This window comes from Phoenix dactylifera, chromosome 18 (genome assembly GCF_009389715.1).
Source record: "Phoenix dactylifera cultivar Barhee BC4 chromosome 18, palm_55x_up_171113_PBpolish2nd_filt_p, whole genome shotgun sequence".
Classification (NCBI taxonomy): domain Eukaryota; kingdom Viridiplantae; phylum Streptophyta; class Magnoliopsida; order Arecales; family Arecaceae; genus Phoenix; species Phoenix dactylifera.
Window position 1 is genome coordinate 4,985,836 of NC_052409.1, and position 25,240 is coordinate 5,011,075.

A 25,240-nucleotide genomic window follows, 5' to 3' on the forward strand; every position below is an offset into this window, starting at 1 on the left:
ACGCTTTCTAGCTTATTACCTGCAGCTAGCAGAATCGTTTGCTGCCCTTGTTTTAAACATCCATTCAAGATTTTGTGGTGAATGAATGCATGTTATTTATCAAAAATTCAACCTTTTATAAAGAATGTTTTCATATATCCCAGTTCTCAGTTGAATATCATACAAAAGAATCAGAGGATCTGATTCCTATCGTTGGTATCACTGATGCAGTCATCTTGTTTGATGGCGACTTTCTTGAAGCTGCAACACAATGAGTTCAGTGATACGTGCAACCACCCGACCGGCCATGAATAAGCATGCCAAAATGATCTTGTCAGAGTATCTTAGGATCAGGGTTATGTCGGGCCCTCGAGTGTTTCGACGGAAAAAGACTCCATCCACACAGTTAAAACATTAGGATTTTTTTTTCTCACAACTCATAAGAGATCTGAGACGATCAGGACAGACTAAGGAAGCAAATAGGGCACGACATCACATACAGCTATAAAAAACTTGAATTGTCTCGCTACTTATTTTTCATTAAAGAACTGGCAACGCCACTCTTACAGTATATGTGGGTCATTTTTCCTTCTTTTTCTTTCAAAAATTTACTACAATGTCGCAGAATCTCTACTCCTTGGAGGTTATAAAGAGCAATCCCAGAGCACCGATGAGCAAGTACTGTATGAAAGACAAATAGCAAAAACATAACATCAGCAAATAACTGCGTTTATGATATGCGTTTAATCAGCAAAAGTAGTTCTTATCTACACCTTTTTATTTATTAGAAACACAATGCTGAGGTAGGGGGAAAATCAGCCAGGTGTGCAGATACCGGGGTAGCTATATACGCTCTAAATTTAATAGAAATGGGCTGGGTATCAATACTATTAAAACTTTTTTAATATATGTCAGGATACAGAACATGTGTTTGTAGGATGCCTGATTGCTTCCAGCAAGTAAAGAAAAATATTTACAATCATCTCAAACAAATAAATAAGTAATGCATAACGAAGACAGGGAAAAAGAAACGCTACCGAGACGTCTTTCAGATGGACAATATGAAACTAGTCATATAACTAATTTAGAACCACCAAGCATTAAAAAGATTAAAAAAGAACCTTCAATATGATATGCTGAAAACTGTGTCCATACCTTACCTACAAGAAGTGGGTGCGGGAACACCCCAGAGGCAGCATTAATATAATTTTTTTAATAATAAAATTTTACACAGGCTCAGGATAAGCTTCCGAGGAGCATCCAACGCAGATGCGCACCCTAAATGGAAGTCCCCTGCTTCTAAGGTCCGTATTATCTGTATCTAGATATAGGGGTATTGGAATCCTCATCTCGATGTCCATATCCAGCCAATCTGATACTGTCTGGTATCCTAGAAATGGCCTAGTAAAAGAAACTATCCAAAGCAAGTACAGCTGAAGGCATCAGATTGTTACACTAAACGATGAACACCTAGTCAGGTTTCTATGTGCTTAAGTCCTTAACTCACAGCTATGATGCTTCCATGTCACATACAAACACCATCGCATCATAACTTTCGAATAAGATATGTGGCTGTGATGAGGATGTTGAATGTGCAGTACAGTAAGCATGGGGTAGACAAAAATGCATCTTACTAGGAGGACTGATACGGGAATAACATGGTGGAAATTGAGAGTGATAGAGGGTAGTAGTGAAAATATAAGCCATGCTACCTCAAAGATTTTAGCCTGCGAATGTTTAAGAGAAGTTTGGATATTATTCTTGCTCACGAAAAACAGAAGCATCATCTACTGAAAAGGAATAAAAAAGAAAAACAGAAGCATCGCATATTGATCTGCAAGTGCATCTACAAGTGCAAGGAATTCACAATTGGCATCGTTATTTATTTTATTCCAGTAACTATGTGTTACCATTCTCAAGATAACATACCTTGAGGATCGGTTTTTCAGTCATAATAATGGTCACCCAGCCAACATATGGGAGAAACCTGTCAAGGTCAGGAAATCAAGGTCAGATAAGAGAGGTTGCAGGTTAAAATCAAAGTGGCATCCTGATAAAAGATGCAATTTTAAGGTTGAAAACACTCATCCTCACCCTACAGCTCGGCCCATGATGTGATGCTGCTGAAGCCAGAGCTGACCTTGAGCGTAAAGAGGTCTGTCATCTATTAAATTATTATCACCTGAAAGTTACATCAATAATAAGTATTCACCATCCTACATTTTAAACAGGAAACATTAACAACAGCTGTGCACCAATGTTTTTAGAGAAACTAACTGCACCAGTAGTAAAGGGTATGCAGGAGAAACTTACATCATACATAACATCTATAGTTCAATATCTTCAACTTTTTGCATTTAAAATTCTCTAAGGAAAAGTAAGTATTTTCCATTTATCTCTATTTTGCTACAATGTAGACAATTATGTTAACCAACGTAAAATCACTTTCAAAATTTTAATATACTTGCACACCTAAGAAATACTTTTACTGAGCTATCATGTAGGATATCTCCAGCTAAGCATAACCAAACACCATGGATTAGCATTTTCATGAAAACTAGGGATATAATATAGGATTAGCATTTTCCATCTTGCAAATGCTAATCCATTGAGCATGGCTATGATTAGCTGCTAGAAACAGATAAATCTGGAATTTTGTACCTTTTGTTAGAATATTAACCTCTCCTGTGTCCTGTCGCTCATGGACCTATGTACAGAATCAAAGAAAAAGATCAAAGATTGAAAATCACAATGAAATAATATCAGTTCCTCTTTTAAAATTAGAGCATCTATCAAGACCCTATTCTATTTTAGGTCTCCCATGTGAATAACTGTGTAACTTTATTGACAAATTTCTCTGACTAATATCTATGTAAAGCATGGATGAGTCCAAAGGACTGGCCCTACTAAATTTCAAGATGGATATGGGGAGGCCCACGATAGGCCACATGATCATTATGTATGTGCAGAAAGACTTTTACTTGTTTATGACTTGCCTAGTATGTGGGTCAAAAGCAAATTCAACACTAGACAGGGAAATCCTTGCTAAGAAAACAATTTCTCACTAGATGAGTGGGAAGTTTTAAAACCCTGTTTATTCATTTTGTATCCCCTTATTATTTCACTTAATATTAAAACTGTACCATACAGGTGGGATGAGTACCCAAGAAAATATGTACCCTTTAACTTGTTATATTGTAAGTCCAACATATTGCCGTTGCATGTTACAACCATAAACAGCTCATTAATCACAAATTAGATCTCCAATGATACATCACCACATTGAAGCCTAGTAGCTCACCTTGATTACACGATGAACAATTGGAATTTCACGTCCCTGTATATTAGAATTTATTAGATCAACATGAGTGAATTTACAAAGACTAGACAAGCATCCACAAAAAATACAGCCTTAACTTGTCAAATGCAGATTGCTCTACAAACTTGGGTGAGGCTTGTAGTAAATCAATATAAAGGGTATGATATAAATTGATGTCCTACACTACTCAATGATCTACAATGCTCAAGTGCCTGTATACAAAAATTAATGCTTCAGGAACTTGATAACTATGTGTCAAGTGATCACTCCATGAATGGTCTCAATGACAAGATAAAAGATTTTTTTTTTTTTTTTGGGCAGAAAAACTATTGTTGGGAACTATTCAACCTACTCAAATCATATTCTGTGTTTCAAGATATGCAGAATAAGATGAATGGCAAAGATTATTGACTTAGAATAAATGTTTTCAGACCGTAAGGCACAAGCAAGTCAGCGATGCCGTGTGACTTGCTTACCATATGAAACAAGTTGGCATTTTGCAGTGTGAATGTAACTTTAGTACAAACAAAAAACTTCAGAACCAGTCATGAAACAAATGTACCGGACCTTTTATCTAATAATTTATGATCTAAAGAGGAGGGGGGAGAGAACACCCGTTTCCACAGGTCTTAAAATAAGTTTCACATCTATTGTCCATTTCAAAGCTTCCAGCATGTCTCTCATACATTATTCAGCACAGCAATTCTAGATTTTAATAAAAAGCATTCCAGCACAAGCATTTCTTTCAATGGTCGTTGTCTTGGTTCTTCATTAACAAATTTAAACGCATTCCACCATGATTTATCAAGGAGAACTCCAGAAGATGCAAAGATATCATTGAAATACCTCATTAAAGTTCTGTCAAACCTTCCAGCTTTCCATTAATAAAAAATGTCTTATTATGCTACATGCATTGACAAACATACATTTGTCGGATACACCTCAAAGATTTCATTTTGTCTTGGACTTCCATATCCCTTTATATGCCTGGCCGTTTCTCAAAGCAGTTGCAGAGATTTAGGAAGTTGGGTTGGAGAAAAAATAATGACGAAAGTATAGAGTGGAAGGTAGGGTGAAATGCGTGCCCAATTAAGAATATGTTGGTCGACAATCCCAAGATTGTCACTCTGGGTGATGGATATAGACAGGAAGATCATCTAGAAAATTGATATTAGTTAAAGGTTAATGCTTTAAAAACGAAATTGAAATCGTGAGTTGCCCATGATTTCTTGCAATTGTTTGGATAACCTTAAAGCTAAAGTAATTTTCTTAGGAGGGAATGAAGATTACATATTGCGGTAACATGTTTTTCAAAGGACCATGGTGAATGAAGAGATCAATGAAGTTGTATTATTCTTTTTGGGTCTCAAAGCATAGTGGGGAGTTGCTCGGCAGCAGTGGTGGTCTCTGTGTGTGCATGTGCGTGCCCATTTTGTTGGGCTGTGGTTTGGCGTTCTTTGTCCATTTGTGTGCATTGCTTCTTTTACATCATTGAACACAAATTCCCCAGGCAATACATACTCTTTAGTTAACAGTCAATTGCTGCTTTAATAAAATATCTCAGAACTACATGCCTAAACCCTAAGCATTACCTTTGGACCTTCTAACCAGGTCTTGCATATAACTCCACAAGTTACAAGGGGGAAAAAAAAAGTTAAATCCTCTTTTGCCTTGCTTCAAAATTTAACAGATTACCAAGGAGATTATAGAACAGATGAAATGTGCAGAGGTTGGTGGGACATACTCTGGGAGGAACTTGTCTGTCGCGATTTTGATTCTCTGAACTCTTGATAGAGCAGAGCTGGAGCATGTGTAAGATGATGTCAAGGGATAAAAAGCCATTCTCAGTTATCACTTTTTAGACTACCAATGGATGAAAACACAATGTCTAGAAAAAGGTCGAGAATACATAGATTACCATCTATGAAACCCTTGCTTGTTAAAACTATATAGCTACCTTTTCATAGTTGTCTACCGGCTTCAGAGAGGAGATGATAGACTGTTAGGGGGCACAAGCTCAAGTGCTCAACATTTCAAATGGTGGAGACATAAGGCAAAACATTCATTATCAACAAGGCAAACCATAAGGATTAAGCTTTCTGATGATTTCCTTTTGTTAAAAGAATGTCCAGAAATATAAGAGAAGATCATATAAATAACACAGATATGAATTTGCATTTCTGTTGTATATCGTACTAAATTCTGGTAAATGAGGCACTGACATCGCAGATTCCATGTATGCACAGATTTTGGAACTAGAAAAAGGGTCTAGTTTCCCTTTTATTTCAAGACCACCAATAAAAAAATGAGCCAAATGTGTAGAGCTACAAATCCTTCCACGTCAAAGTTTGACAATTGATCTATGAACATGAACTATTTTGTTCCGCTTCAAATGCTCTGGGAACATCTAAAGCCTGTTGGGTGTGTGTCCTAGAGAAAATTTAAAAAAGGCGAAAGACACATATTCCGCATAAGCCTCTATGAACTGTACTTTTCTCTTCATATGTCATTTATTGTGAACCTCAAGGCCACATTTATTAAGTGTCTCAGTTTGCAAGTAGGCCTTCTGAAACAATGTAGATGATTCTTATCAATTTCTAGGGTCAATACTTTCCGCCTTCAATTTTAATTCTACTACAGTTTTGCTCCTCATGTGACCACAGATATACGAAACAAAGGTCAACAGACAACAAAAAACAAAACCATCAAACTTTTTTGAAATAAATCAACGTCCATCTATATCAGTTTTGGATAATTCACATAGCTCTGATGTAATTTGCAAATACTAAATAGTGGAAATCCATTATTATAAATCAATGCACTGACTATTTTGTAACCTTGACTGACAAGGTTTATCCTCCATGAGAGTAGGATATACAAATCAATCTATGATTTACTGAAGGATGATAGCGTTTATCATAACCATCCATCCACCTAACATCATCCTGCCAAACTGGTTCAAATATGCACGCACACATGCATAAGCTCATGCAACACACAAGCAAGCATATACGCTACAGTGTGCCTGAATTGCTTGCTTAATCGCAGCAAAGCCTAACTCCCTCATTACATTATTGACGTAAATAACACTAAAAATGAAATCCCAATAATTGACCATGCAGATTCTCAATTATGCTTTACAAATTAGTGGAGGAGTGCCAGAAAGGTGTAGTCATGTTCAGTATATTTCAGAAAAGGAGTGGCGATTAAACTAAGCAAAGGGGTTAAAAGAAGGGAAAGACTGGCAATTCTAAATGAAGGTTGTGACAAAGGATTGAATGACACAAGAAGCGTATCTAAAGGAAAAGTAGTTAATCAACTCATCATTTCACGAACATTCTCATTAAGGACATGAAACAAAAGTGTACAATTCAATGCCTGTAATATCTCCTATATTTGGATTTCAGGAAAATCACTATGCTGCAGGATATGCCCCTGGATATGAATGGACATCAACTAGGATGAGGGAAGGAGACCGATGGCAATTGCCTTGTTTATCTTGTTACAATAAAGATTAGCCAAGAAATTTTCAGCTCCATTATGAAGTAATAGCCAAAATCACTACAGAAACATGAAAAAGAAACAGATTTGAAATCTCAAGCTGTAATTGATATACAACAATAGATGGAGAAAAAAAATAAACTCATCAAATGTGGGACGAGAATAAGTAACTTCACTAAGTTTCAAATACAGCATCTTCCAATACACGGAAGGCAGTTCTATAGAGGTTAAAGGCTAGTAAATGACTTAACAAAATATGCATGTTCTTTCACCATAAATAGTAATAAAACAACACTTACATCAACATGAAACACAACTATCTCTCCAGAACGAATAGGATCCTTACTCATGTGCAAGAATAGAATATCACCCTGCAACAATAGTAAATAGCAAATAGTTATTCTATTAATAATAAAGATGCAACAGATCTATGACGTATTTACACTCAAAAAGATACAAACTGTAATCTGCAGCACATCTATAAAAATTAATCATTGCCAAACTTTCAAGAGTTCGCATTAATAAAGTAAGCTTGCTCTAACATGTTGCAGTTTTGGCACTTCACTTCTAATAGAAAACATTTGGCACTCATTTTGCACTGTTGAGAAGCAACCTTTTACAGGTCTGGAGGTTGATAAGCTTATAGCACAAGATTTACACGAACACCATTGCACATACCAGAGTTGGTGCATTAATGATATACCTGTTGGTTTTAACCCAAAATTTTATCAATCTGCAGCCTCAACATAGTATGGCAATGTAAGATTTAGTGGATTTTTGCCAAGAAGTTTAGGAATATGTATCCAATTTCAGTTGCAATGTAGTTGGCAATGAATAATACAGAGCGAAACTACTTTGTGAAAAGCCTATCATAAGTTATTTTTTCACCATAGCAAATGACTTTATTTTGATTTCTTAAGATATTTGATAATGTAAAACTAAACTTTGAGAATTCGCAAGCACTGAAGTTTCTTGTCATCTAAACTCTATTATACAAACGAATAAACATTGGGAGGAAAACATCTATAACAGATTACATCAAGGTGGGGAATATGGAAATGCCTTCAAAGAGTATTCTGGGTATTGTATCCAGTGACGAAGTCTTAGAACCACCATAAGGCAACATTTTAAGGATAATATTTTCAAACACCATAAGGCGTACAGAGTGCAAGGAAGTCAAATACAGAATAGTCAGGTTAAGGTGTACCAAGACTAGTAGAGAAAGAAACTGAAATAACTGCTATGTGAACCTCAAACCTTGAATAATAAAAAATAAAGTCAGAGAGAACAATTTCTCTAGACAACTCCATGAGATCTAAAAAGAAACACCTCCACTTTATGATAATTATGAGTTATGATCTTAACAAATCCAGTTAATAAATTCGTGATCGTACTGGGTTGCAACTTGCAAACAGCTGCTCCAATATTGGGCAGTCATTTCTGAACAACCCATACAAGGTGTACAAAGAAGTAAACAAAAGTATCTAGCATATTACCAAGCTCATCGCATATTTATATCAGAACAAGTTAACACATTTTAGCTATACCATTCTCCATCAAACTTCACTGCTTCGTAGCTGAAAACAATATAACAAAATCGAATTCTGGTCATAGGACATGTAATCAAATCTATCAAATGTTTCAAGCCGTCGCCATTTTTTTGGTAAATCATATAAATTAAACCAATTGAGCATGAATATATCCATGGGAATCAGAAAATAAAATATTCAAAAATTGAGCAGGAAGATCTGAAGTGGAGTCCCATAATGCAGTCCCAGTGTGGTTGGCCACATAAGCCGTCTCCTAGTTTTTGATACTACTCACCCTCTTAAATCCCGGCTCCATGCTTTCAGATAGAACAACCACCACAGGCGATTCGCTCCCGGTAACACATATCAAGACCTTCCATATAATCAGCGCCATAGTACCAATCGTCCCTGCCCCAAAGTATAAAAAGAATTCATGATTCGCTGATACCAAATCAAGCAATCTTTTTCCCATCAGATTGCCATTCAACTATAAGAGATAACTAATTGCTTTCAGAGTTTTCTTCTTTTTTCGAAGCAATTTTTTTTCCGAAGATTTAAAAAGGGTTTTAAGGAATCATCCTAAGAAAAACGAGAATACCGGAAGAGATTCTTTAAGAACAAATCATGACTGACGAACCGAAAGCCACCAAAAAAAAAGTTCATCAAACTCTTCGCACGGAGAGCGCATAAAAGCTCAATTATTTTTTTAAAAAAAAATGTGAGAGAGAAGAAGAAGAGATCGTGAGATTCATGGACGAACCGAGGGTAACGATTTGCGTGAGGGCATGCCTGATCTCGAGAGACCGGATGGACTCCACGCCGTCCCCGATCCACCCCATTCTCTCTCTCTCTCTCTCTCTCTCTCTCTCTGCCTTCCCGCTTTCGTTCCACTCCACCTTGCCTTCGCCTTCGCCTTCGCCTCCGCCTCTCTTCGATCCCCCCGTTTTACGTTGTTTCGAATCTTCGGATGCAGAGAACGCTCGAACCTAGTTCGGACACGTATCGCTGGGGATTTCAGCCGTCGGATTAACGTCGGACAGGTATTGAGCGTTGGAGGACGACGAGTCGTGATGGGCGTTTGATCCACGAATCTTGATGCATCATGAACGGTGACTCGGGAGAGGAAAACGAGGCGGGAATAAATGCCGGGTCCGGGAAAGGCCGGAGTCGCCGAATGTAACGGAGGCTTTTATTCCGCAACGGATTGAGATATTCCGCCCGGACGGATTGCCGTAAAGATTTAAAAAACCGGTCCACTAAATCCGAAAATTTACTGAAATAAATCCCATTAAGTCTTGTATTGTCTCATATGCTTTTTATTAAGTCTTGTATTGGGAATATATGGGGGCGGTTTGGCAATATATTGTGAATAAAGATATGCAATTAAGAAGAATATCTCTAAAAATATACTAATATTCTGGATGCATGTGATAGGATTTATGATGGCCTATGGGCTGTGACTTCTTTTTATTTAGAGAAAAAATTATGGAAGTTATTAACAGTATCTAAGTCGTCCTCTCATAGTATTTCTGTAGCTATAAGAGTCTGGATGGCATACATCAGTCCTGCACAAGACGTGTGTAGCTCAGTGAGAACAACAATAGCGCCGCAAAAGAATTATTTTAAATCGCAGTTGCATGATCCTAAACTGCACATCCTATGAAATCTGTGCCAGATTTTTTTTGATGGATTTGTCAAAATTGACTTGACAAGATCAAGGGTTGGAGCAGATTCTCCGACAAAAAAAATCTAATGGTTATTCCACTATAACTAATTCCTACTAAAACTATCATTACCATCATTAATCATTATAATTGTTATAATGACCATTATTTGACTCGAGTGCAGTATTCAAGTTTTTTAATTATCAATATTGTAATGGCCATTATAATCATGTTACAACGAAAAATAATGGGTAATAATGAAAAACAGCAATATTACTTTCCCAATCATCATTGACCTGATAAAATATTATCTTTATTTTTTTGGTTATTAAAAATACTACTTCTTCAATCCATGCCATCTCTTATGGAGAGAGAGTTAATGTGCAAAGGTACAAGTGAGATAATAGCTTTTATTCGTCTCATGATGGACTACTTAAATAAAACATTAATGATCATAATTCTTTTCTATTATTATGTATAATAATACAAAAAGAGTCGAAATCATTGTAAGCCGCTATAAACGATGACTTTTATTTTAAACCTTCATGAAAAAAAATAGAAGGGCATGGTTGACTCAAGTCCTGCACCACGTTCATGGTCCGACAAATGAACTGCCTATTGGCTGTGGAACCCCCCCCCCCCCCCCCCCCCCCGGGGCACCTCTGATTTGCGGTTGCAACCTGAAGCTTGCCCGTTTTGCTCGTCATCAAAAAATGCAGACCTGTCGGGCCCAGTCCGTATTAACCTTTTCTTTATGTCCTTAGTTTCAAATCTCTAGTGATATCTTGCAAAAAAAAAAAAAAAAAAATCTAATAATATTGTTTTTCTCAGCATATTTTTACAGCCATATTTATGATCTCAGCATAAATATATAAAAAATAAAAACAGAGAGAGAGAGAGAGAGAGAGAGAGAGAGAGAGAGAGACTTGGAGAGAATGATTCATCTTCTTTCATGATGTTGGATCGCACAATAGCTGCTTCGAGATTTGCACAGACAATAGAAGAAAGAAGCTATAATGCTTTGAGATCTGTGTATGCATGATCCAATGGTTGGTGGATGAAAGATCAATCATTCTTTCGCACGAAAGATACAACCAGAACGCCCAGATAAAAGGCTAGTTGTACTCATATGCCTTTGGTGTGATGAGCCGGTGTACAAAAAAACAAAAAAAAAAAAAAAGAGAGGCACTAGTGCCCATACAGAGCAATCATATTGCACGTGCCTAATTCCACACCAGCAAGCTATTTTTGAAATTATTTGGCACAAAGAAGTAAATAATGGGCATTTATATGTACATCAAACACTCCAAAGCTTGATCTGGCCTAACCACCAAAAAAATCAAGTACATATGCATAAAAATCGAACGAAATCAGCAATCCGTTAATCCAAATCTTCAACAACTTCAGAGAGCTCTCTTGCAAGAAGATAATTACAATAACTGATTCAGCCATTGGATGAAAGCAAACGACCAAGCAGGATACATAATGGCAAAAAAATTTACTATCATATGCACCACCAGACAACCAAATTCCCAAAAAGTCATCTACTCCTTCACTATATAAAAATATTTATGAGATATACATGAATCCAGCTTCGAGCAGCTGAAATTGCCTCTATAATCAATCAGCAACAAATAACAGGCATTTAAACAATTAAACCTACATTTTTTTTGGAAATCAATTTCCATCAAATATCTATAACCAGAATTATTCCTTTTATCTAACATTGTCATATGGTTGAATTGGCCCGCCACCTTCAAGGAACAGCGAAGACACCTATGACCAAGCTGCCTCAGAAGATAAAATTTAAGAGGAAAAGAAAACAACTATTGCCATGATGTCACCTGTTTCTAACCATAAGAATGAGATGGCTCCCACCCAGAGTCTGGCTCCTTCCGTTTCAGTCTTGTCCCTGAACTAGAAGGCTGTGTCATAGTCCTTGTTTGTTCTTCCATCAAACCATTTTCCCCTTGCCAAAATAACTGCTTAAAGCTCCCACCATCCCTGCTCCCACCCTCAATTGACGCCATCCCAGAATTCAAATCCAAACCAGGTCGGAAAGCCCCATACACATTGGAACTAGCAGGAGCATTAGTTACACTCACAAGGAAAGGCTGCCTTGCTGATGGTGCACCATTCAGTCCTGCTGAGCCCATAACATGTGCTAGAGGAACTCCCTTAGAATCCACCATGTAAGGAAAGCTCCCAGGTCCATAGTATGCAGGAGGAAAAGGCATGGTAGGCCCTGTCCCAAGTCCATTATACCCATAAGCAGGAGGTGGCATGTGACCATAAGGCAGCACTGATCTAGTAGCCACTCCAGATTCCATATTCAGTCCAACCCCAAGAAAGGCATGCTGAACTTGGTTGGCATAATCCTTCCTTTCAACGGCCACTCTTGCACCCATGATCGTAACAACATGTTCATCTAGTTTTGATCCTCCATACGTGCCAGGGGCCTCAGAAGATGGTTTATAAAAGTTCGGTGAACCACCATCATCAAGGAAAGATGGGTTATCATTCAAGTCAAAGTCTCTCATGGAAGGCTGTCTTGAAGATGATGAGGATGCTGAAGACAAGCTCTGATCTCCCACCAGGGGAGGGATCTTCCAAGAAGAGGATAAATTGGTCGACGCATCCTCATCCCCAAGGCGGTTAAGATCCAAGATCAGCCTCTCTGCTCTTCTTGAACTGACTTCCATAGAAGAATCCCCAGAAGGCAAGCCGGAGGAAGCAGGTAACTTTTTCACAGATAACATTCCAATAACCACATCATCCTCACTTTCAGCCACATTCAGATCAATCCCAAGGAAGTTTGGTTTCTCTTTAGGGCTTGAATGTGTCTTTTCGCCATCTGGAGTTCTCCGAGGGGATGCTGGTCGAAAAGCACTAGTGGCAGCAGAACCCTTCCATCCCAGCTCACCTCCAAATTGAAGAGGGGCAACTGGCAATCCTGGAGTCCCTTTAGAAGCAGGAGCAATAGCTACAGGTGTAGACACATTGACTGGCACCACAGGGATCGGCTTTGTTAGACAATCAGATTCCTCAGCAGAAATATTTGCATTCAGATCAAAGATGCATCTATCCCCAACAGGCTTACCAACTGGTTCTTGGGCAGAGAAACTCAACTTACTGGATTGTAAATCTTGCTCAGGTTTCTCAGGATCAGTGCTAGTATTCTCTGTGATTCCTGAACCATCTTCCTTAGGAGAAGAAGCATTGCCAGAATTATCTTTTTCATGAGCTGGTGATTTATTTCCATTAACTTCGCCGATCACTGATTCATCCTGCTTTCCTTCTTCAATATCAGGACTATGGGCACCCATCGTCCCTCCAGAATTGACCTCAGGAGAGCTGCTAAAAGGTTCTCTATAGTCAGCAACCTCCCGTTCCACTTCTATAGCAACTTGCCTTGCAACTTCCAATGCATCAATCTCCTCATATTCAAGACCCAAATCTGATTTTTGGTTGGTCATCCGGGTTGCTTTAGTGTCCTTTACATTCGAAGAATCACAGGGAATCACCATACCTTTGGTTGCCTTCAAATCAACCTCGCTGCCAGGATCTTTAATGCCACTGTCACTTTCATTATCTTCCTCCCTCTGTCGAGAATTCTCAGGATCATCTAGCTTTCCAATTACGCATGATTTACCAGATAGATCTTGAAAGCCCTTTGTGACATGAGCAACTGGCTTGCCCAAACACTTTGGCATCCTGCAGTCAGCACCTAGAGTGTTTGGTGCAGGCTCCAACATCTCTGATGGACGAGCTTCATTCTTATTAGAATCTAAATTGCACAATAGAGTGCGTTCTGTTGCAGCAATCACTTGAGATGCAGAAGCAGTTAAACCGGAAGATGGCAGAACATTGGTTCTCTCTTTCTGAGTAGATTCAGTAAGTTTACTTTCCATTATATTCACCTCCATCTCTTTAACACCATCAGAAGCAGAAGCATCCTTGTACACTGATACATTGGGCTGATCATCTCCTCCCTTCACAAATTGTGAACTGCATGTGCCAGAGGAGGCCAATCCTGCTGCAGGGCAAACAGAAGATTCTTCTGTAGCAGATATGTTTTCCTGACAAGAGTTTGAAATAAGTGATGAACCTGATGAATTCACATCTCCCAAGGCTGCATTTGCATCAGCAGAAGCTGAAGAAGTTGCTGGTGGAGTTTGATCTGGAATACATGTTTTCTCACTGCTAATGGAATCAGGTTTCTGCAAAATGTCTGAACACCTGGTAACATTTGAGTGATGAGATTCATTCCCCACTGATTCTACTTTACAATTCCCTTCATCAGCTCCACTTTTGCATGCAGAAATATCAAGGACAGGACATGCAGATGATATGCCCTCTTCAATAGTCTGTGCACTATCTGAAGGTTTGGGCTGTTCAATTTGACATTTTTCACCTTTGTCATGGTCACTGCAACTTCCCTCAGTAGTTTCTGCATTTTTCCACTTATCATACAGTATTTTTGCCCTCTCCTTGATTTTAAGGTTATTGTGACCAAGGAGCTGTTCAACAGTAATCCCAACTCCAGAAGCATTTGACTTTTCACTGTTAATTGGAAGCTTATCAAGCAATGCTAACAATTTCATTATCAATTCTTCCACAGCACTGTCACGGACATCATTACTGCACCTTTGAGTTTCCTGAAGCCATTGATTTAGAAAACAAAGCCCATTTAACCGAACAAAGTGATCAAGACATTCATTGTTTCCTGTGGCCACTAAGGTGCCCGCAACAGTTGACCATTGTCTTGCTGCATCGCCAGCATTACTTGTAATATGATCTTTTAGCTTTTGAAGCATAGAAATTAGCTCTTCAACTCTAGCAAGATTTGAAAGCCCATCCTTCATCTCAGTAAGAGTAAAAAAATCTTCAAGTGTCATATTGGTTGAAGAAACAAAGGAGGATCTGGAAGATTCAATCAAGCAGCCCTTGTGACATGCTGATATTCCCATCTCCTAGTTGTGAAATGAGCATAAGAATTAGTGGTCAAGCTCATGTGGTTCCTTTTCTGCAAAATAGAACATAGATTAATCAGTTGATTAATCATAAAAAACATGATGGTAAGTCATAAACCATTTTAATTTTCAAAAATCAATAGAAAGTGTATCAACAAGGAGCTCCAGGGAGCAAATTTACTCAGCAACACAGACACACAGTAGATCTATGGCATTCTTGTGGACTCGGTTTGTATCTTCTGCACGAAAGAAGGATTCACCATCCTTCACGAAAGAAGGATCACCATCCTTCGTGCAAATCCATCATTGGATCATCCACTGCTCGATTTGAGATATGTGCAGGTGGGTGAATGATGGAGTTCAGAGAGCTTTGAGATCTGTGAGGTGGGTAATCCGATGGTAGATTCGCATGAAGGAAGGTGAATCTTTCTTTCGTGCAAAAGATATGATCTATTCCCCATTCTTGTCCTATAACAATAATGTGATTACAAGGTTCATAATTAATAGCTTTTGATGTTTATGCACTAACACTTAGGCTTTATCACATAATAGTTAAAAATGAATGTTTCTGATGTGCATCAAATAATTTTCATTCACATGTCAAATATTTCAAGAAGCATATTGAATATTAAGAGAATATAGTGTTCAAAGAGAAGAATGCTAAATATTAACTCTTCCTCATAAGTTCCTTAACTACATCAGCCGAACTATATCACAACTATCTGGGCCAACTTTGATGGGAAAAAAGTTTCAACCATGTCAACTATGGCCTACATCTGCTGTCACCACAAGCTTTTTCAGATATTTTCATATTTCCATTAGTGTTATTTTAGATATTCCCCTCTTTTTTCTTGACCCTTCAGCCCAAACTTCACCTCCCTTTCCTAAGATCCTCATTTCATTGCACATGAAACATAACCAAACAATAATAGTCAATCAACCAATGCTTATTCCTCAATTGGTGCAACTCCCATCATTCCTCCAGTACCCATTCCTCTACTCATCATCCATAAATCAATCACACATCCAACTCACTACTCTCGTCTCTACTACACTCATCTACCATGCTTGTTTTCACTCATCTAGCATGCTTGATTTCCGTAATGTATTGTAGAGCTTATTGTCATTTAATAAAAGACCACAAGGGCACTAATATAGCACCATAATATCACTACTGCAGCTGACCATCAACTCAAACTCCATCTGTCCACTTGTTTAAATAATAGATCCAAGGCAATAATGATGATCATACTATGAGAAAAAGAAAAATCAGGAAATGTACCATCCTAGACTCGAACCTGGAACCCTACTTCTTAGACAGAAGGGTGCATCCACCAAGGCAACCACAGTTCACAATCATAATCGCATTATAACATCTCATAATCATCAATTCCATCTGTGGTCTCATAGTAATTAATATGTGATAAAATTGTTCCAATTGCTCTATTTTTAATCTATTGATCAATATCCTTATCACATTTCCATCATACTTCCATTTCCACAATCAACTGTGTAGTTGCGATGGTAACTAACATTTCTATGCATTCTCGATAAAATCAGCTCACACTTGAGCAGGTTCTGCTTCTCGAGCAGGTTTTCCTTCTTTTGTTTTCACCATGTCATCTCTCTGCATACTATGGTGTCTCCAAATCAATCAGGTATTTGGTTTCATGCCCAGCTGAGGTTATATCTTAAAAGTAGTTGAGCGAAGAAATCCTGCAAACAATTAAAAATATTCAATATCCACAACAGTGGCCTTGTAGACATGCCTTCTGACCCAGGTCTACAAAACCATTCCACACCATAAGTTTGCCGGTTGAACTTAAGTACTGTTGAACATTAAATACTGAAATTTCCTTCTTATCATGGAAACACATCTTAACATTCACCATTTGACATCTTGTATCGTGTATTACTCCCTGCATTACCACTAATATCACTACTTTGAAGTATGCCACAAGAGATATCTATGCTAGTCCATTCATAGCCTCCCAACATTGATGTTTTTCCATGAACATCACTAGTTACCAATATGCTGCAAGAGATAGCTACATCAGTCCAGTCATACCCTCCCAAACTTGTTTCCATATCATTATTTTCATCCATCATATCTTTGTCCAACAATATCCATAAGCCATTCTTTCTTATAAGTTTATACAACAAATGCTTTAATAGCTCTCCACAGTCCACATCAAAGACATCCACATCTTCACCGAGCTAACATAGGACTACTCTTCATCTTGCACTTTTCCTCTTCCATATTCTTCCAAATAATTTAATTAGCAACTAAGTTGTTTATTGCAGACAACCAAATTCAACCTAACACGGCAAACTAAACTACATCATCCTTCATCCTAACCATAGAAGCTCCAGTCCCCCCAATTTCCTTGTTCTCAAGTCCTTAAATCCAAATCCTAGGGTTTGCATTAGTTTTTCATTAGATAACTATTGCTCATGCATCAGCAAATAAGCTCTATCAAGATAAATATAAAAGCCTGAAATGGTAATATTTGTAAGGAAAATGCATGAAAGCAGATATAAGGCGTTTTAAAATGTGAACCATGAGGCTGCATATGCAGCCGCATCATATTGTCTGCATGCAGTCACTGTAAGTGATCATACCGCATATGAGGTTGAAAAGGTGGTCTCTTAGCACTATGTGGCTGCATATGCAGCCCACCTAGCATTATGCAGCTACATATATCGCCAACTTAGCATTCTAGGACCATACATTCATCACACTCTTATGTGGGCCTATGCAGATGGAGATGGTTCAAATTGATGATTTGGTTAGACTTGGGCCTCAGCAAGCCTAATACAGGTATAAATTAATATGTTAATATAACGATTGCTATGAGCTATTAAGTACTAAGTCATAAGCACTAACTTTTATAGTTATTGGTATTAATATCGCTATTATTTATCCTACAAAATATTATTCATTGTTGTTGCTTTTATTGTGTTTAATGTATTTTATTTGTTTTAAATCTCTAAAACTAACTGCATGTGCTCTCACATATGTGGCAAGCAAACTCATACACGCTATGCAGTCCCTTGACTGCTCGCATATAGTAGCCCCCTTTTAAAACACTGATAAGGATGCATATTTCATTATCAATAACCATGAAACTCTTGAGCCACATGTACCTGTCCTTTTAGACAGCTGAGAGAGAATAACTTTAAGGAGCCAGAAGAAGATTTTACTTAAGCAAAGACAAGGTAAGCATGACTGTCCTAAAAATATTTATGCATTTTTGCAGTTTTGTTGGATTGATTACAGTCAATTAAATCGGCATACAAAAACAGTACTGTCCTCATAGTATATTAGGTCCTTCAAGATACAAAGTTACTAATGTGGGAGTAAAAGAAAAGAAGATCAGTTTCCCCGAGTTAGTGACTTCTTTAGAGCTTTCTAGCATGGCAAGGAGTCTTATTTCGAAAAGGAATAGAGGAAAATATCGATACTGTGACAGATCTGACATCCTTAATAGTAGAAAGGCATCTAGAAGTGGATGGATCCCACACGTGCCACAAGCTAGCAAGGTCCCTCTCGCTCACATGGTCAAAGTAGGATTTGTCTTGGAGAAATTATCGGGGCACCCATTTTGCACAGAAGCAAAGTTCCTCCTGCCATGTGGCATGAGGGGATTGATATAACTTACGGAAATTGGTGCAATACACAGGTTGGTTGTATAATGAGTTGTCAAGCCCGCATTAGGTAGGCTTCAAGGGACTTCTCATGTGCAGTAATAGGCGCCTGAAAAGAAAATGGTAGGAGTCTTTATATGGCAAGAAAATGAAGAAAGATCTGGGCGGTTTCCTCCTGCCATGTGGCATGAGGTAATTGACGTAACTCATGGACATTGATGCAATACACAGATTGGTTATAAAAATGAGTTGTCAAGCCTGACGGTACGGAACATTCCGTACCATACCAGTTTGGTACCTACAGAGGCGTACCGACATTAGGTACGCTGGACCGGCCTCCGTACTGGGCATACCGACACAATTACAGGGTGGCAGCAGTATGGAGCCCAGTATCGAGACAACGTACCTTGACTTGGCGTCTAGATAACATGTCAAGTTAATTTGTACACTATAAATATTCTATAACTTGCTAAAGCTCTATAAAAAAGGAAAAAAGAAAATCCTCATATAGTTAGCAAATATATGTACTAAAATAAAGGCATGGCTGTCAACTTAAGTACTAGCAGTGCATTACAATTTTTGGCATCTCGCAAGGAAAACAAAATGGGCACCACTTATCTACGAGGCAACAACTATAGTAGCACTACCTACTGCACAGCTAACAATTTTTTGCATGGACATGGAGAATCCCAACATGTATCCGATAGTCCGACTTAAAAAAGAAAAAGAAGACACAAGGATATGCGGCAAAAAATAACAAATTAGATATATCATGTTTTAAAAAATATATATAGTAGAAAACAACGGAAGATATTATTTGTAAAGGTGTTTAGGCTATCTTCCTCCTTCAAGCTCCAAAATTAGCTAAAGAATACAAGAGACATAAATTTCCTTGTCCAAGCTCTAAAAGCAATAAAGCCTATTTCCAATGTTATTATGGTGCAATAACTAAACAATTTGAAGAATATCTAAGAGTCTGACATGTATGTAACTAGAGGATACGTTTGCAACTTGAATTCTCTGAGGTGATGTGAGAGTCCAGGTAGCATAAATATTGTCAAAGAAGTCATTAATGATAAAGATACCTATAATAACTGTTGATTGTCTTCAAGGTTTATTAAACAAAATCCAACTTTTGGAAGAAAAGGAGATTGTAGGGTAAGTCATTTCTTTATCTCAAAAACTCATTTTGCAGGTTTGGGAACTAGCATTTTTATAAGAACAAGTATTATGAAAACCAGCCAGAGTTTTACCACAAAAAAAAAGAATCCTCCTTTTCAGGCTCCATTAAATCTATTTCCATAAAAAATACAAAAAGAATAGCCTGATAGAGTTTCTTGTTAAACATGATGCCCTATGAAGAAGGCAAACTATAAGCAGTGAAGTGAATAAAGCATGCAAGGAACAGTGGGTCAGCTAGCCAAAAACTGATATGCAAAAATAGCAAGTTGGCACTTGGCACAAGCCGATAAAATTAGAGCATTGATGATATTCAATTCTAGACCAAATGAATGAAGACACCCTTAGAAAATAAGAAAAATAAAAATACAATAGAGTTTTACTTTTTAATACAGAATATATCTTGAACAACTCCAAGTCAATGGACGGATGTGCATGTGTACATGTTACAGAGTTTAGAACATTAAAAGATACGAGGAAAATGTGATATGGAGGTGAAAGCAAAAAATGGCAGACATAAAAGCACATCTATGTACTGTTTCTTTTTTTCTTCTTAAATTTACTTCATCTTAAAACTCTAAAAAAATCTGTTTTCTTGTAATAATTTAAAAAAATAACATGATGCAAGGATAATAGAGCAAAAACCTGATATTTTACTGCAGCGTTTCTTTTGCAACCTACAAAAGTTTGCAAGAAATTATGATGCCACGCAGTCAAATTGGCAGAAATTTACATTAGCTCCATTCTCCTGTCATCAACATGGAACTGTTGAGAATATTCATCTTTGATGGAAAAGGATGAGAATATTTCATCATATGCCATGCACACCATTCTCAATTATCGATGCAATTTCACATAAATTATAGCTACACGAAAAAGGAAAAAACCTCACCAAAAAAAGGAAAACATAAAAAACCTGAACAAAAGCATTTCTTAGCTCTTTCTCCCACAACTTGCTCATGTAGGAAAACGTCTTTCATCAATTTAGTATGTTCATAAAATATATTGTACAGTACAATTTTACGAATAGCTGCTTGTGATTGCACCTTTCGAGCTCAAATTTTCATTTTCCCATACTATAAAGTGCTTGCCAAATGCAGATATAGTGATGTTAACACTACGGGCAATTCTTTAGCAGCCCATTATTACCTTTTTAGCTCTCTGCCATTTAATCTGGTTTTCAGTGGTGATTCTTACTAGCCCGCCTATCTTGTATCCATGAATTCAAGAATCTGCACTTCACATAAGGTTCTTTTTTTTTACTTTGTAGAAAAGCAAAAAAATAGTTTCTCATTTCAACATCATTTAATTTAGTTAATTAGATACTCTCCGGTGCCTCTAAATTCAGGTGTAATATATTAGGTTGCAGATTGTAGTTTAGATTCAGCAATTACATATCACTTCGTCACTAGAAACATCAATTTATCGATATGTTATTTTTTTCTAGTTTCCTAAGTTAAAATTCAGTCCCCAGTAATAATATCAACAATGACAATAACCAGATATATTTTAAAAAAACCTTCTTTTACCCATTGGGATCACTGCTTCAAATCACGTTTCCACTCTGACCTAGCGCTACATCCACTGTCACTGCAAGCTTCAATAAAATCATGTATCAAGACATAAATCCAATCTTCTTAAACAGGCAACAATAAGTTGACTTTTTCAGAACAAATCCTTTCATTATCAGTATTCTTTTAAAAAAATAAAAACAAAGAAAACGAAATTCTATGCTTTACCTTAATGTAACCATCATTATTAAGAAGGACCATGGCATATTCAAATTTAGCTCTGCCCAGCAAATATCTGCTACCACTGATTACGAAATGATCACACTCGCTAACAAATTTTTGGTACTATTTTTTTAGTCTGAAAAAATGGCTAGCTTTTTTAGCCCGATATTCTAGTTCCTACCAAAAGCAAGAGTAGCAGGTGAGAAGGTGAAAGACGCAAGACAAATAACACATGGAAGGGACTGCCCGCACTCTGCACAAGATTTCCAATATGGTGAGAAGTTTGAGATTTGTGACAGGTTAGGCTGGTTAACTTGTTGAAATTATTTATGCACCTATGATCCTCAAGTTAAATCAATCATTACAAGAGCATTGCAGAGTATGAAAATGAAAAACGGCACTGAAATTTTCTACAAAATGAACTTAGCAACAGTCAATAAGCAAGCCTAAGTCAATAATGAGCATCAGCACTATGAAAAATATATCCAAAAACAGTAAAAGATACATTATGATGCAGTATACTATCATTCATTGAAGAAAAAAAGAAACCAGTGCAAATAAAAAAAAAGGTAAGCGATCCAACATGTACATGACAGTGATTGTAGCACAACCCAAGCTGAACAATTGCTAATCAGCTCTACCTACCGTTACAGGCATTATTAATGGCCAAGCAATAATGGCTTTTGCCTTGGAAAATAAGGGATTATAGCCTCTTTGCTCCCAACTAACCACAATAGCAACCTTTGATCAATAATTATACCAGCGATAATGCCATCAAATGATCAAGATCAGCTTAGCCACCATGAACTTAACCAGACATCAATGATTGAAATACAGAGTAAATTCCTAATCATTCTTAGAAAGTTCATGCAGCACTGACATATAACTAAAGTTGGTTGACATAGTGAAAACGACAAATTTCACAAATTAGCATTCCGACAAATTTCATGATGACTTAGCATCGAACACTGCCCAGACAATGACTTAGTATCGAACACTGCCCCGACAACATGCATACATTTCATAACGAAAGATTCTGGAGCCAGAACTTGCAATTCAGGACACATGTCACAATAAGTTCGATGATCGACAATAAATGGAACAACCGAAGGAAGATAAAATGCCCACAGATATTTAAAGTTCAATCTAATCTTAGATTTAAAAGATCTAGGATTCCAACATTTCCAGATAATCCGCCCAACACATAATCAAGAGCAATGAAACAAAGTAGACATCAGACAGCATGACTGAAAACCCTAAAAAAAATGCTCAGACATCAAAACTCGATCTGCTTCTGGATTTCAAAAAAAAAAAAAATAGTACTCAAAACATTCGAAGATAAATCCATCTATCACAAAAATCAAAACCAATGAACAAAGTAGACATCAAACAGCCTCACTGGAGACCCTTAAAAAAAGGCAAAAGAATATCAAAATTTAACCTATTCATACATTTAAAAATCCATTACCCCAACATTTCAAGATAAATCCATCTACCACAAAAACGAGACCAAAGCAGACCCCAAACAGCATCACTGGAAACCATAAAAAAACTGCAGAAGACTTCTGAATCATAGACACAGACTTCATCCGATCGCCAAAAAACCCATTTGAAGGCAAATGACAGATAACAAAACAATTTTTAAAAAATAAAATAAAAGCTCTACCTAGGATGAGAAGCCATTAAAACACAAAAAATCGAGCATTACAACCCTCAAATAAAGGAACAAAGACAAATCCGCTGGAGAACGCTCAAAACTCCAAACCCTACGCCTCATCCTCCTCCCAGCGCCAATGACACAAACCGATCAACCAACCATGACCATCGGAGTACAGCAAAAGTCACAAAAAATCCGACCTCTCCACGGAGCGAAAACAAGAAGAGCACGCGAACCAAACCGGAAGAACAAACACAGCAAAAGATGCAGAAATCAAAGAGTAATTCGGACAGAGAGGCGCGGAGCGTTACCGAAGAAGATTACCACCGCGGCGCAGCCGTAACCCTAAGCGCCGCTGACGGAGGGAGTCCGACTTTGACCACCGCCCTCTCTTCCTCTCTCCCTTGTCCCTCGCGCCTTCTTCGCCGTCTCTCCCTCGCCTCGAACCCTCGCTTTCGAAGCGCCCGCTCTGGCTCTGAGCGCGACCCCTCCGTCCCCCCTCTCTCCCCTCCTCTGTACCAATTGTTCCTCCTATTCGGCCTTATACTAATTTTAATAATAATAACTTTATTCCAACTCCGGGGCCCACCGGGCGGCACGTGCAGCACGGCGAGAGGCCGCGTGACAGCCTCGCGACACGGAACCGGACGCGGCTCGTCCGGTCTCTGACCGGCTGCATCCGGTCAGGGGGCTCCGACGCGGGCGAACTGACTCCAACCAGCGCTTTCAAAGAAAATGACCCACCTCACGACGATGTCAGTCGCCAACACCAAAGCGCCGTTTCGACAAATGAGAATACTACACGTAATCGAGCCGGTTCTTTTCTGCGAAACTCGCTGTCCGGGCGGGATAGCGGTCCGTACTCTCTAAAGCGAGCGGTGTTGTTTGGTCCCTCACGCTTTTAGCCTTCTTTTCCTTGGGCGATTCAAAACCCCAATTAGAGCCCAATTGGCGTTACGAAGACCAGTCTTTCGCACCCAAAAACCCTACAAAATGCACCAACCTTGTTATATCACTGTGAACTTTCTCATATAAATCTGCTTAAATACTGCTTTTGTAAACATATATAATGATGCAAATGATTCCCAAACAATATGGAGAACTACCATCCGCTGCTTAGAGACATCTTGCATCGTATGTGGCCAACCACTTCAGAGATATTTTGTGGTGGAGAGAGAAAGTTATCCATTGCGCTCCAAAAGCTATTGTTTTTCGACTTTTTTGATTGATCTGTATCTGTATTGTATGATACATTTAGTCTAGCAAAAAAAAAATGCAAATGGTTATGCCTTTTGATCTAAATTAGGATCGGCCCAATTCTTAAGCAACTTAGGTGATCGCCTAAGGCTCCGGCCCAAAGAAGACCTACAACAAGAAAGGTCTCAAAGGCAAAATGGAAAGAAAAAAGATCCCACCGTGAGTTCGTCGCTCACTGTAAGAAATGCCTCAAAAGCAAAACGGCCTTAGATTTCTAAATATATTGAACCGCTCCTGATCTAAATATACATCATCGATGTGTATATATTTTTATTAGGTATTGTACCTAGATTTAAGACCAAAATTGTTAGGGATTGGTATCATGTTGCATAAGGCATGGGTGCTTTGGTGAGATATTTGGGCCCCGTAGGAAGTGGTCTCTGGGGAGGGTAATTTTGCTTTGTTTCGATGTGCCAGCGGATTAGAATAATAGTATATTATATTCGTTGGGACGTCGAGGGATTGTGGGGCGTCGGGATTCGGGAAAATGATGGGCGAGGGAGCGTCGCATCGATGAACCGGCGGCCAGGCGAGCGGGTGGGGTACGGCATTTGGTCAGCCGTCAATTCGTGTCGGCGGGGCCCGATCAGCTGGCTCCCCCGAGTGATGAAGATGGAGGGCTACGTACCGTCGCTTTCCGTGCAGTGGGCTCATTAAAGTGCGCCGGGGGCTTATCACACCGCTGTGGACAGTTGGTGTTCGCGTCCAACTGTCTCAGTCCAACGGACTGTACTTGCATACGAGCACCCAATGATGCCATGGGGTCTAGCGCTGGGTCGCACCAGTCTGGGCCTGTTATAA

The 25,240-nt window shown here is 38.3% G+C and overlaps 2 protein-coding genes across 10 annotated transcripts; both read right to left on the reverse strand.

Moving 5' to 3' along the window:
• Positions 1 to 482: 482 nt before the first annotated feature.
• Positions 483 to 9,293, reverse strand: LOC103720620 (signal peptidase complex catalytic subunit SEC11A-like). The gene is made up of 8 exons (XM_039115478.1): positions 9,089 to 9,293; positions 8,624 to 8,736; positions 7,099 to 7,170; positions 3,281 to 3,316; positions 2,641 to 2,686; positions 2,074 to 2,161; positions 1,909 to 1,966; positions 483 to 660 (listed from the first exon to the last, which is right to left on the reverse strand). The coding sequence occupies exons 1-8, from the start codon at positions 9,165 to 9,167 to the stop codon at positions 610 to 612; spliced, it is 543 nt and encodes a 180-aa protein (XP_038971406.1). The 5' UTR covers positions 9,168 to 9,293; the 3' UTR covers positions 483 to 609.
• A 2,228-nt stretch (positions 9,294 to 11,521) lies between these two features.
• Positions 11,522 to 23,690, reverse strand: LOC103720610. 9 transcript variants are annotated; one of them, XM_039115483.1, is made up of 5 exons: positions 23,494 to 23,690; positions 21,532 to 21,778; positions 21,322 to 21,382; positions 20,438 to 20,540; positions 11,522 to 15,018 (listed from the first exon to the last, which is right to left on the reverse strand). In XM_039115483.1, exon 5 carries the CDS (start codon positions 14,960 to 14,962, stop codon positions 11,843 to 11,845), a length of 3,120 nt encoding a protein of 1,039 aa, XP_038971411.1. In that variant the 5' UTR covers positions 14,963 to 15,018; positions 20,438 to 20,540; positions 21,322 to 21,382; positions 21,532 to 21,778; positions 23,494 to 23,690; the 3' UTR covers positions 11,522 to 11,842. The 9 variants fall into 9 exon arrangements, with proteins under 9 accessions (XP_038971411.1, XP_008808624.1, XP_038971412.1 ...); XM_008810402.2 differs by lacking the exon at positions 21,532 to 21,778; XM_039115484.1 differs by lacking the exon at positions 21,532 to 21,778 and having other exon boundaries at positions 21,312 to 21,382.
• Positions 23,691 to 25,240: the final 1,550 nt, after the last annotated feature.